Source organism: Cetorhinus maximus, chromosome 3, assembly GCF_964194155.1.
Source record: "Cetorhinus maximus chromosome 3, sCetMax3.hap1.1, whole genome shotgun sequence".
Taxonomy (NCBI): Eukaryota; Metazoa; Chordata; class Chondrichthyes; order Lamniformes; family Cetorhinidae; genus Cetorhinus; species Cetorhinus maximus.
In genome coordinates this window covers 185540829-185554031 of record NC_135881.1, presented here as the reverse complement: position 1 = coordinate 185554031, position 13203 = coordinate 185540829, and the positions used below count along the sequence as shown (strand labels likewise).

At 45.0% G+C, this 13203-nt stretch overlaps 1 protein-coding gene across 1 annotated transcript in view; it reads left to right on the top strand.

Moving 5' to 3' along the window:
* Window positions 1-770: 770 nt before the first annotated feature.
* The window catches only part of LOC144674395 (collagen alpha-6(VI) chain-like), a 113510-nt gene continuing 101077 nt past the window's right edge, over window positions 771-13203 (top strand). The window contains exons 1-4 of the mRNA XM_078535792.1: window positions 771-856; window positions 4935-5035; window positions 7526-8170; window positions 11706-12293. Coding sequence (XP_078391918.1) covers window positions 771-856; window positions 4935-5035; window positions 7526-8170; window positions 11706-12293 — 1420 coding nt within the window. The remainder of the gene's footprint in view (window positions 857-4934; window positions 5036-7525; window positions 8171-11705; window positions 12294-13203) is intronic.

The window sequence follows — 13203 nt, the reverse complement described above, 5'->3', positions numbered from 1 at the left end:
CAGAATGGCGTTCATATCGATGATGCAACAGCTTCATATCTGGGCTTAACACAAACCATACTTTCACTGTTTCTCATCCGTGTGGTGCTAAAATCTCCTGTTGGAAAAATGGAGAGCTTAGATTTTCCATTAAAATGATGCCGGAGAATGTCCCGGAAATTCCTTTGGAACTGAAGTGCCGGGTGATAGGTGAAGTGATAGGTACACCTATCATGTCTGGGTCTTTTTTGCCGTAAATGATGGAAATGTCAATGATGTTTGCTCAAACATGGATGTGGATATCCAATGCCATATAAATTACAATATGATGTGATCAACGTCATATACAACCTGGCTACATTGGACAGAAGGAAACTCTTACAAGGATGATAATAAAAACGAGAGGTTTAAATTATCAGGAAATACTGAGCAGACTGGGGTCTTTTTTCCTAGAAAAGAAAAGGCTGAGGGGTGACCGAATAGAGGTCTTCAAAATTATGAGGGAGTTTCTCTCTATCTCACTTTCCTCCTTTAAGATGCCCATTAAAACTTACCGCTTTGACTAAACTTTTGCTCATCCCACCTAAAACACTAAGAAAGCGTTTAAAATTGCATTGACCATTCTGGGAAACAGCAGATAATACTCATGCAGCTGCTATCAACTCATTATCCAGATAGACGCAATTGTGGGACTCATGCAACGTCACGAACCAATGGCACAACAGTAGAGATTCCTGGCTTCAACTTCCTTTGAAGACAGTGGACAGCGCTCAACCAAAGCAGCACAGGGCATGGACGATGCGGCCATCTGCTCCATAAGTGTAAGATCAGGGATGACCCGATGTGCAATTGTGGCTGTGAATTCTGGATCCATGAAGTACATCATGGCAATTTGCCTACCGAGATCTGTTGCTGGAGGTACCTCATTTCACCACTTGGCTTCTCAGGAAGCCATCGAATTGATATCCAAACAAGACATCGCATTATAAGCTTTTTGCATCCTATAAATTTTTTTTATTCGTTCATAGGATGTGGGCTTCGCTGGCTAGACCAGCACTTATTGCCCATCCCTAATTAGCCTTGAGAAGGTGGTGGTGAGCTGCCTTCTTGAACCGCTGCAGTCCATGTGGTGCAGGTACACCCACAGTGCTGTTAGGGAGAGAGTTCCAGGATTTTGACCCAGCGACTGTGAAGGAATGGTGATATATTTCCAAGTCAGGATGGTGAGTGGCTTGGAGAGAAACTTGCAGATGGTGGCATTCCCACTTGTCTACCACACTTGTCCTTCTAGATGGTAGAGGTCGGGGTTTGGAAAGTGCTGTCTAAGGAGCCTTGGTGAGCTTGTGCAGTGCATCTAGTAGATGGTACACACTGCTGCCACTGTGTGTCAGTGGTGGAGGGAGTGAATGTTTGTGGATGGGGAACCACTAAAGTGGACTGCTTTGTCCTGAATGGTGTTGAGTTCGTGAGTGTTATTGGAGCTGCACTCATCCAGGCAAGTGGAGAGTATTCCATCACACTCCTGACTTGTGTCTTGTAGATGGTGGACAAGCTTTGGGGAGTCAGGAGTGAATTACTCGCTGCAGGATTCCTAGCCTCTGACCTGCTCTTGTAGCCACAGTATTTATATGGCTACTCCAGTTCAGCTTCTGGTCAATAGTAACCCCCGGGATGTTCATAGTGGGGGATTCAGTGATAGTAATGCCATTGAATGTCGATGGGCGGTGGTTAGATTCTCTCTTCTTTGAAATGGTCATAGCCTGACACTTGTGTGGCGTGAATGTTACTTGTCGCATGTCAGCTCATGCCTGGATATTGTCCAGGTGTTGCTGCATTTGGGCATGGACTGCTTCAGTATCTGAGGAGTCGTGAATGGTGCTGAACATTGTGCAATCATTAGTGAACATCCCCACTTCTGACCTTATGAAGGAAGGAAGGTCATTGATGAAGCAGCTGAAGATGGTTGGGTCGAGGGCACTACCCTGAGCAACTCCTGCAGTGATGTCCTGGAACTGAAATGATTGACCTCCAACAACCACAACCATCTTCCTTTGTGCAAGGTATGACTCCAACCAGCGGAGAGCTTTTCCCATGATTCCCATTGACTCCAACTTTGCTAGGGTTCCTTGATGCCACACTGGGTCAAATGCTGCCTTGGTATCAACGGCAGTCCCTCTCACCTCAGTATCTGTCCTAATATCTCCTTATGCGGCTTGGTGTAAAATTTTGCTTTATAATGCCCCTACAAGGTGCCTTGGGACATCTTATTGCATTAATATAATACAAATTGTTGTTATTTTCAAAAAATTGCCTGGTAAGACTACTGGTTTCACATTTACTAGCATTTGTTAGCTTTTTCCATGTAGTTTATTTGATTGAAACCTTTAAGGTCCTGAGGGGTCTTGACAGGGTTGATGTGGAGAGGACATTTCCTCTTGTGGGACAATCTAGAACTAAGGCCAGAATTTTTACTTCATTGGGTGGGTGCGCGCCCGGCCCGAACAAATGTAAAATGATGTGTGATGACGTCAGGCGAGTATCACGCACTCGCACGATATTTTGGTTCAATCAGATATTTGGCACACCCGCTGACAATTAGAAGGCCTAGTAAGGTCATTAAAGTCATTAATTAAATGTAATTTTTGCTCCCTGTCCAACCTTACGGTTGGTGGGCAGGCGAAAAGGCCAAGCGACCTTTGCAATTTTTAGGAAACCTCATCCGTGGCTGGGATGAGGTTTCCAACAGCAAAGAAAAATAAAATAAAAATTTTAACTTTTCATTAATAACATGTCTCTTCTCTTGTGACAGAGTGGCATGAAGGCTTTATTTTTAATTTTTAAAATCTTCATCTTCCTGAGGCAGCTCTGTGACTCAGGGAGCTTTTCCTGTGTGTACTTGTGAGCATGTGCGTAACTCCTCACTCGACCTCCTCCCCCACTGCCAACCCCACCCCTCCCCAAAGGCAGTGCTGAGCACTGCAACACGCGTATCACGCTGGGCTGGACTTGATTGGCGTGATATCGAGGTCGCGGCCCAATCACAGGCAGTGGTCAGCTTCCTGACCGCTTCCGCTCGCCCCCACTGATCCCACCCGACGAAGGCTAAATACTGCCCTAGGGGTCATTGTTCAAAAAGAAGGGGTCATTCATTTAAGACAGAGATGAGGAGAAATGTTTTCTCTCAGAGGGTTATGAGTCTTTGGAACTCTTCCTCAAAAGGTGGTGGAAGCAGAGCCTTTGAATATTTTCAAGACAGAGCTAGATAGATTCTTGATTAACAAGGGGGTGAAAGGTTATCGGGGGTAGGCAGGAATGTGGGGTTGAGGTTACAATCAGATCAGCCATGATCTTATTGATTTGCGGAGCAGGCTGGAGGGGCTGTGTGGCCTACTCCTGCTCTTAATTCATATGTTTGTATTTTCTGTTTGACTGAAGTCTTGGAAATAGTTCAGTTGTAGTCAAATTCCTTTTTCTGAGCAAAAAAATTTAGGCTGCCACTCTATTTCAGTACTGAGGGAGATTTGCACAGTCAGAGTTGGGGTCTTTCAGATGAGCCATTAAACCATTACACCCACCTTCTCAGGTGGACGTAAAAGATCTCATGGCACTCTTCAAGAAAGAGCAGGGGAGTTCTCCCAATCTTCCTCTATTTTAGCAACCATTTTAATCCTCAATGGCATTACTAAAACAGATTATTTGATAATTTATCTTATCACTTTTTGTGGGACTTCAATGTGCACAGATTAGCTGTTCTGTTTCCTACATTATAAAAGTAGCTACACTTCAGAAGTACTTCATGGGCAGGATCTTTAGGTCGGCGAGCTGGGGGCGGAGCCTGCTCACTGACGCATAAAATGACGCGGGATGATGTCAGGCGGAACTCCCGACGTCACCCTGCGTCATTTCCATTTTCAGGTCGGTGGGGCGCATCCGAGTCAACTGTGCGCCCGCCGACCTGTCAACGGCCTATTGAGGCCATTAATAAACCAATTCAGGTTATTGACAGGGCTGCCCGTCCAAGCTTAAGGTTGGCGGGCAGGCCGGGAGCCCTGGCGGGCTTAAGAAAAAGCATGAAATCTCATCCACGGGCGGGATGGAGGTTTCATGAGGGTTTTTAAATATTTAATACAGGTTTGAGTTAAAGTGATGGACATGTCCCAACTCATGTGTCAGTGTCACATGAAGGGACATGCCAGGGAACTTCTTTAAATATTTACCTTAAAAGTTTTAATTCTGAGCACTCCCGGCTGAGGGAATCCCTGCAGCCCCCCCCCCCCCTCCCCCACCTGCACAGGGAGCACATAGCACTTCCTGGCGGATGTCACGCCTTAAATTGGCCCGCCCACTTAAAATGGCGGCGTGCCCCCGATCAGGGGCACCGATCGGAGGTGTACCTACCCGTGCCCGCTCCTGCACTTCCCCCCTGAAGGGGGGAAAGTTTTTCCCTATAGATTTTACACAGTCATTGCATATGTGACAGAAGTTATGTTGAAGGGTAGGTTATGGCGCTACATATTTATATTGTTAGGGTAATACCGAACAACTGGAAGGGTGTGTGAACATGTTATTTGCTGTGGCATTGCCATGCCACAATAGCCTAGTAAATGACTAGGTTGCCTCATCCAATTGTGTGAATAGAGCTATAGAATGAAAACTTAACTTAATGAAACACTCATTATGTGTATAATGAAAGTATCTTCTTTAGAGGATCAAACAGACAAAACTGTGTGCTATTGAAGAAATTGATGGATTCCAGGAAAGGTGCATTTACTATGTACTTCACCATAGGGTTGTGGAGAGCTGAGGTTTTGACTGTTGCATGGAATTAATGCCAAATGATCAACAGGCCCAGTTGCAATAGAGAGCCAGCGATCTGGTTTTAAAGTAGGCAGCAGTGCCAACATTGGACAAATGCATGTAACCGCTGTGTGTTTTCTGTTTTTTTGCTTCTGCAGGGAGATCATCAGAATTTCTGTGAACATGGCTCAGTTTGAAGCTATACTGATCGGCCTCCTTTTCACAACAAGTTTGCCCTCTACTGACGCTCAGAATACTGGTACCATGCTCTTCAATTGCAATATTGACTCTGTTTACCATATGGAATATAAGGGGAGAATCTCCTCAGTCTGTAACCAGCTGCAAACCCAGGAAAATCTCCTGCTCTCCCCCCATTAAAACCCAGCACGCCAAAATATTTCTTTACTAAGACAACTTAGTTAAAATACTTCACAGTATATTCTCATGATATGACAAATGAAAAATGTTACACATAACTTTCTACAAAACTGACTCTTGTGCGGTTAAGGCTTCAGTAAGGCAATGGGGTACTCCCACTTTTGGGCAATCAGCGATTCTGGCACAAATTGCACCCAAAATGGTGCAGAACTCTTTCCTTGTAACTCGTCCACTTTATATCATCGTTATTGCTTTTATAGGAGTTTTGAAAAGTTTTCTATTAATATTTATTGAAAATCAATTGCAAGTTGCCAAACACAAAATCTGCCATGAACCAGCATTTAAAAATGTAATGCATGAAAAAATTGCTTTAAAGATGTTCCTCGATGTATTTAAGAGTGGTAACTTGGTGAAGTTTGACTAATATAACTGAAAAATGGGTTTAGCACAAAAAATAAGCATCTTAAATCACAGTGTCATCCAACATCTGTAAGTAGCCCGGGACCGGACTTTATGTCCAATAAGTGGGTGTTGTGGGCAGATGCTGCAGCAGATGTATCTTCCGCTGCTGCTTATTTCCCTGGCCCCTTAGTGATTTTAATGTCCGTTGGGACATTAATTATCTTGAAGCAAGACTTTTGCCCCCATCTGGAGAGGATGTCCATACTCCAAGGGCTGAATTTCCACCCCCCCCCACCTGCCCCCCCCCTCCCCTGTCGGTGGGGGGAGGTTGATGGGCGGGTGTGTACGGGCGCGCTTCCAATTGGCGCCCCCAATCGGAGGTGCGCCGCCATTTTACATGAGCGGGCTAATTAAGGCCCGCCCAGCGTGACATCCGCACAGAAGCACTGTGTGCTCCCTGCGTGGACTGGTGGAGGTGGGGGGGTGGGGGGCGGTGAAGGATGGGGGGGAATCCCAAAATCGAGAGGGCACTCTTTTGCGCATGCGCACAAAAGAGCGCACTCATCTTCCTGAGGCTAAGTGCAGCCTCAGGGAGATTGGCTGTAAATGTAAAAAAGATAAAAATAGAAAAATAAAATTTCCCTAATGTGTCCCCTCATGTGACACTGTCATATGAGTTGGGGCATGCCCATAATTTTTACAAAACCTTTATTTAAATTTTTTTAAGCCTACATGAAACCTTATCCCGCCCGTGGATGAGGTTTCGTGTTTTTTCTAGTTTCCACTGGGGCTCCTGGTCTGCCCGCCAAACTTAAGGTTGGATGGGCAGGTCCTTTAATTACTTAATTGACCTTGTCAATGGCCTCAATTGACCAATGACAGGTCGGCTGGCGCGCAGATGATTTTGCTGTGCTCCCGCCTTCCTGAAAATTTAAATGGGGCGCGGTGATGTCAGGAGTTCCCCCCGACGTCACCGAGCATCATTTTACGTGTTGGTGAGCAGGCCCCGCCCCCACTTGCCGATTCGTAAAATTCTGCCCCAAGAGCTGTTGCCAATCGGAGGTACCCCTGAAGTTCAAGTAGCATTACCTGTCAGGTTTCTGACCTGTCACTGGCCTTAACCCACTGCCCATGAAATAATTGCAGAGGTGGGAAGTGGCCCCTAAGTGGCCATGAATTGATAATAACTGGGATGCACTTCGAGGATATTATAAACTGAAAAGGGTTATTTTAATCCCGTATAGATCACTTGTGTGGCCACATTTAGATAGAAGTGGTTTATTGAAGTTTACCTTTCAAAACAACATTGGGAAGGATGCACAGTAGAACAACCAGACGAATGCCAGGAATTTGGATGGAATGTCAGTGGGAGATGGATAAAACAGCAGTGTGGCTATCAGCAGGGATATTTTATCCCCATCCCTTCCAACCCCGCATACCCCACACATACATAAATGTTATCATTTTATGCAATTGTGAGGGACAAGAGGATTTGGGCTATGGGACAAATCTCAATTCCCTGTCAACTAGCAATTCAATCAAGTGTAATTCAAATTCGAAACTTTGCTTTGGCTCTCATCCATATCATATAGCTATGCCTTCCGTATTGAAAACACCTTTCAACGTTCAGAACGAAGCACGCCAGTCATTGGTTGAACGTAAGCATGCCGGGTTATTGAGGAACACTCCTCATTCCCAGTATTCCCATACTGGAGCTAAACTTCACTCGGAATTTCTCGCAGCTACTCTCACTACCTCTGGTGTAACTTTGTCAGGTTTTCACTGCAACACCAGCAAAGTTACAAGAGCAGATTAGGTGCACAAGCAAGGACATTTCCAATCTACATTTTGCAGACTCTCTGTAGCAATTAAATGGATGATTTACATGGGTCTCAGTTTTACAGTTTGTAACAGGGAAGCATGAATGATAATAAGCTTAATGAATATTAACCTGTACTGATTGTCACAGTAATTGTAGCTCCTTCTGCTTTTGAAGCCTGCAGGGAGTCATCTATTGCGGACATTGTATTCCTGGTTGATGGATCCTGGAGTATTGGGATCCAAAACTTTAAGAAGGTTCAAGAGTTTCTCTACACCCTGGTGAATGGATTTGATGTTGGACAGGACAAAGTCCGAATAGGCCTCATCCAGTACAGTGGAACTCCTCGCACAGAGTTTTCCTTGAATACCTATAGCGATAAGAATGAGATCCTGCAGTACCTACAGCAACTGCCGTACAAAGGAGGGGGGACAAGAACCGGGATGGGCCTAAAGTTCATGCTGAACAAGCACTTTGTGGAGTCGGCGGGAAGCAGGGCATCAATGGGAGTGCCGCAGGTGGCCATTGTCATCACCGACGGACAATCTCAGGATAGTGTTGGCCCGCCAGCAAAAGCGCTGCAGGACCGAGGTGTCATCATATACGCCATCGGCATCAGAGACGCTGTGGAGAAAGAGTTGGAGGAAATTGCCAGTAAGCCAGTTGAGAAGTATGTATACAATGTGGCGGACTTTGCCGCTCTGAGGGGGATTTCACAGACTGTCATCCAACTTGTTTGTACCAGGGTGGAAGAAGTGGCTCGCCAAGTATCTCAGGACTCGCAAGTCTCAGCAGGTATTTTGCCTCAGAAGCCATCGAGGTTGGGATCTTGTTGATTATAAATGTTGCGTCGTTTGGGCTCTTTTCCTTTTACTGTTCTTTAAATTTGATTTCCATCAGTATCTGGGCATGTTCAGCCCCTTTTCTAGATGTATTTCCAGCTCCTCTCTTTGCTCCTCAACCTAATCTCCTTTCCCAGTTGGACCCCTCTAACCGTCACATTCGTGCGTTACATTCGTGCCACACAAGTGGCAATGCAATGACCATCTCCAACAAAAGAGAATTCAACCATTTCCCCACGACATTCAATGTCATTACTATCGCTGAATCCCCCACTATCAGAAACTGAAGTGGACCAGCCATATAAATACTGTGGCCGCAAGAGCAGGTCAGAGGCTGGGAATTCTGTGGCGGGTAACTCACCTCCTGACTCCCCAAAGCCTGTTCACCATCTACAAGGCACAAGTCAGGAGTGTGATGGAAAATTGTCCACTTGCCTGGATGAGTGCAGCTCCAACAACACTCAAGAAGCTCAATACCAACCAGAACAAAGTAGTCCACTTGACTTGTATCCCATCTACCACCTTCACATTCATTCCCTCCACCACCGATGCACAGTGCCAGCAGTATTGACCATCTACTAGCTGCACTGCAGCAGCTCACCAAGGCTCCTTTGACAGCATCTTCCAAACCCGCGACCTTTGCCACTTAGAAGGACAAGGGCAGCAGATGCATGGGTACACCACCACCTACAAGTTCCCCTCCAAGCCACTCACTTGCTGTTCCTTCACTGTCTCTAGATCAAAATCCTGGGACTCCTCCCTAACAGCACTGTGGGTGTGCCTACAGCACATGGACTGCAGCAGTTCAAGAAGGCAGCTCACCACCACCTTCTCGAGGGCAATTAGGGATGTGCAATAAATACTGGCCTAGCCAGTGACTCCCACATCCTGTGCATGAACGATTAAAAACAAAACACATGACCTATCCCTGAAATCTCTTGAAAGTAGTTGAATTGTAGGAGATGCCAAAAGAGTTCCCTCTGACTTGCCTGTCTTCCAGTCTGGTGGGAGGAACTCAGGAACAGGAGAAGACCACTGAGCTCCACAAGCCTGTTCCACCATTCAGTTAGATCATGGCTGATCTGTATCCTAACTCCATTTATCCACTACATACCTCCCTTCATACTCTTAGCAAACAAAAATCTACAGATTGCAGTTTTGAAATGTTCAATTGACTCCGAGGCACAACAGTGTTTTGTGTGAGAGAGTTCCCAATTTCCACCACATTTTGCATGAAGAAGTTTGTCCTGACACCACCCCTGAATGGCCTTACTTTAATATTAATGTTGTTGCTTTGGACTCTTCCAGCAGAGGAAATGGTTTCTCTCCATCTACCTTATTAAATCCTTAAATCATCTTAAACATTGCAATCATCCCTTAATCTTCTCTACCCAAGGGAATACAAGCCAAGTTTATACAATCTGTCCTCATAATTTAACAAATTAGCGTTGTTATCATTCTGGTTGAATCTACGTTGCACCCACTCCAAGGAATATATCCTTCCTCTTGAATCGTGCCTAAAACTGACTGCAGTACCCCAGATGCGGTCTAAACAGAGCTATGCACAACTGGAGGATAACTCTCTCTCTTTTGTATTCCAACCCCTTTGACATAAGGGCTAGCATTCCAATAGCCATTTAAAATTATTTTCATTGCTGCCAACTAGGTTTTAGAGATTGCTGTATATGGGTCTCTAAATGTTTCTGATCCGCCACAGTTCCCAGCTTTTCACCATTCAGAGTTTAGTTGGCAAAAGCAGAGGTAGCACAGCATCCACTCGGCACAACCCCTTGGATGTGACTCCGATTGGAATCTGAGCGGAGTAGGAGTTGGAACTTATATTGATTCTTTGTCTGGAACTCTTATAGTGTTATCATACAGTCAATTAGGGGCCAATTTTCACCTTTGAACCTAATCAGTTTTTAATTTGGCCAGTTCTGCTTTAACACTCACCCGAATCTCAAGCGTTTAAAACAATGAATTCTCGAGTTTAAGTTTATTCACAATTTCTAGGTGCAAACTCAGGGGTGGGGTGGTGGAGAATGGGGTCTAGGGAAGGCAAGACAGGTAGAGAAGAAAATTGCACACATGTAACTTAACGGGATGGGGACAATTGAAGAAGGAGTTTGAAAGGAGAAGGACTTCTGGTGAACTTTAAAAGGCTGAGAATCATCAAGACTGTAGGATCAGAGATTAAGAATGGCCAAGGTGAGGGGAGAAGGGCTTCTACATGAAAGAATGAGTCTGTGGAACAAGGAAGGTGCAGCTCAGCGATTGGCTTTCTCTTCGATGGCTGTTGAAGTCAAGGCATAAGATGCTTGCAAAGGGGTTTTTGCTCTAAGCCGATTGATCACATAACACCACATGGCCCAGCTCTGAAACACGCCTCCGAGGAATGTATAGGCCACAGCTGAGTGCTAGTCACCCTCATGTGCAAGCTTTGTGCTTCGTGGTGGCTGCAGCTGTCCTTGCTGTAGATGGCACAGCTCTGCAGCTGCTCCTTTACTGACCAGACTCTCAGGAGTTCATCATGGTCATTCCCAAGTAAGTGGAGCAGGCCCTGCAGTGATGGTTAGTGGCTTCTTATGGGCCTATCACACCTCCTCTCATACAGTGCCATGAAAAGAATGAGAAGGAGTGTTTTGGATGGTTATAAAGGACCATCCAGTTGAATAGTTGGTCAGGCATTGACATCCTAAGGGCCCGCGGTGCTGCCTGCACCACATCCCGCCACCCCCTCAACCCTCGGGGATTCGACATAAGACTGTTTAGCGCACGTGAAACAATTTCTTCCTTAGCATTTAGACCCAGGCACAGCATGAAGGCAACACTGTCTCCAGCTTCAGACAACAGTAAAAGCTGCTCGAAGGGCCAGTTTTGCCTGAGATCTGCAGTTAAAGTTAAAACAGTTAAGTACAGGGTGAGGACTTAATAGTCAGCATAGTTATTATGTTAAAAACAAAAAACTACTGCGGATGCTGGAAATCCAAAACAAAAACAGATTACCTGGAAAAACTCAGCAGGTCTGGCAGCATCGGTGGAGAAGAAAAGAGTCGACGTTTCGAGTCCACATGACCCTTCAACAGAACTGTTGAAGTGAACTGTTGTTCTGTTGAAGGGTCATGTGGACTCGAACCGTCGACTCTTTTCTTCTCGACCGATGCTGCCAGACCTGCTGAGTTTTTCCAGGTAATTCTGTTTTTGTTTTAGTTATTATGTTATTGCCCTTGTATTTGACTTCTGTGGTGTTTCCTTTTGCCTGATACAGGGGATTGTCTGAGATACAGAGGGATGGCATAAATGATCGGAACTCTCCTTAAAAGAAACAAATGTTCACAAAGTGTGACTTTTTAAAATTCTAAGCCTTCAAAACTGCTATGGGATTAGGAGTGGTAGTGGCGGCACAAAGGTACATTGTCAGCTCTGCTGTCCACTTGTAGCTACCTAAAAATGTTTTAAGAGAAAGTGTTACTTTTTGTGTGTTTCAGCTTGCAGGGAAACCACAGTTGCTGATATTGTCCTTGTGGTGGACGGTTCAACCAGTGTGAGTGATGAGAACTTTGAAGAAGTAAAGGAGTTTCTGCACACCTTCGTTAGCGGTCTGGATATTGCAGATAACAAAGTAAGGATTGGCTTGGTTCAGTACAGCAACGACCCAAAGACAGAGTTCCTGCTCAATCAATATTCGTCCAAGAGTGACATTTTGAACTACCTGCAGAACTTGCAACAGAAGGGAGGTGGGACCGATACCAGAAGGGCCCTGGAGTTCCTGAAGAGCAAACACTTTGTTCCGTCAGCAGGGAGCAGAGCAGCAGAAAATGTGCAACAGATTGTCATTCTGGTCACCGATGGTGAGACCACTACTGAGGTAGATGATGTAGCCAACCAACTGAAAAACAGCGGAGTCACAATTTACGTCATTGGAGTTAATATCCAAGGAAAGAAGGAACTTCAAGATATTTCCAGCAGACCAGTCCGAAGATTTGCTTACAATGTTCCAAATTTTAATGAACTGAAAGAAAATACAAATAAACTCTTGGAGTCGGTGTGCAGGACTGTTGAAGCCCACATCCAAGGTTGGTGCAATTAGCAAAGTCTTTGTTCCAAATTTTAATTTTTATGACAATTATCAACCTTGGCTCAGTAGCACTCTCACCTCTCAGTCAGGAGGTTATGGGTCCAAGTCCCACTCTAGAGACTTGAGCACATAATTTCGGCTGACACCAGTACAGTACTGAAGGAGTGCTGCACAGCCGGAGGTGCTGACTTTTGGATGAAACATTAAATTGAGGTCCTGTCTGCTTTAGCAGGTGGGCACAAAACATTCCATGGCAGTATGTAGAAAAGATAATTAAAGCAGATTACCTTGTTGCTGTTTGTGGTATCTTGCCGCGCACAAATTGGCTCCTGCTTTTCCTACATCGTAGCAATAATTAATTCAAAAATACTTAATTGGCTGTAAAGCGCTTTGGGACATCCTGAAGTCATGAAAGGTGCTATATAAACCCGAGTTCTTTCTTTCTATTTGTTAAGATAAATTTGCAGAGGTTACAATCATTCAATGTCCCTGTACACATGTAGAACATTGATATGGAAAGAAATCTTCACAACATGCTGCACAAAATCAGCAATGACCATCTTTGAGCATTTTGAAAGCAAACATGCCTCCTGTGCCATTGCACATGGAAAGTAAAGATCATTGCTGGGAAACTCCTCGCCACAACTCCTGCTCTTTTGCCATGACTTTGTTGTGGATTTAATCAGGCAAAATAATGGCAGTGGAGTGGGAGCAGCTCCAAGGAATTTCACAGCCCACCGGCGTTAGAGGGAGAAGTAGGGAAAGTTATAACAGGGCACATGCATGTAATTCAGTTCCCATTTTAAAGTCACACCTTTTGGCCTTATTGGTACATTTCTATTATGATTTCCTAGGTCAACATTTATAATGGAAACTGCCCATAGATACTGGTCACATTACACCCTCCC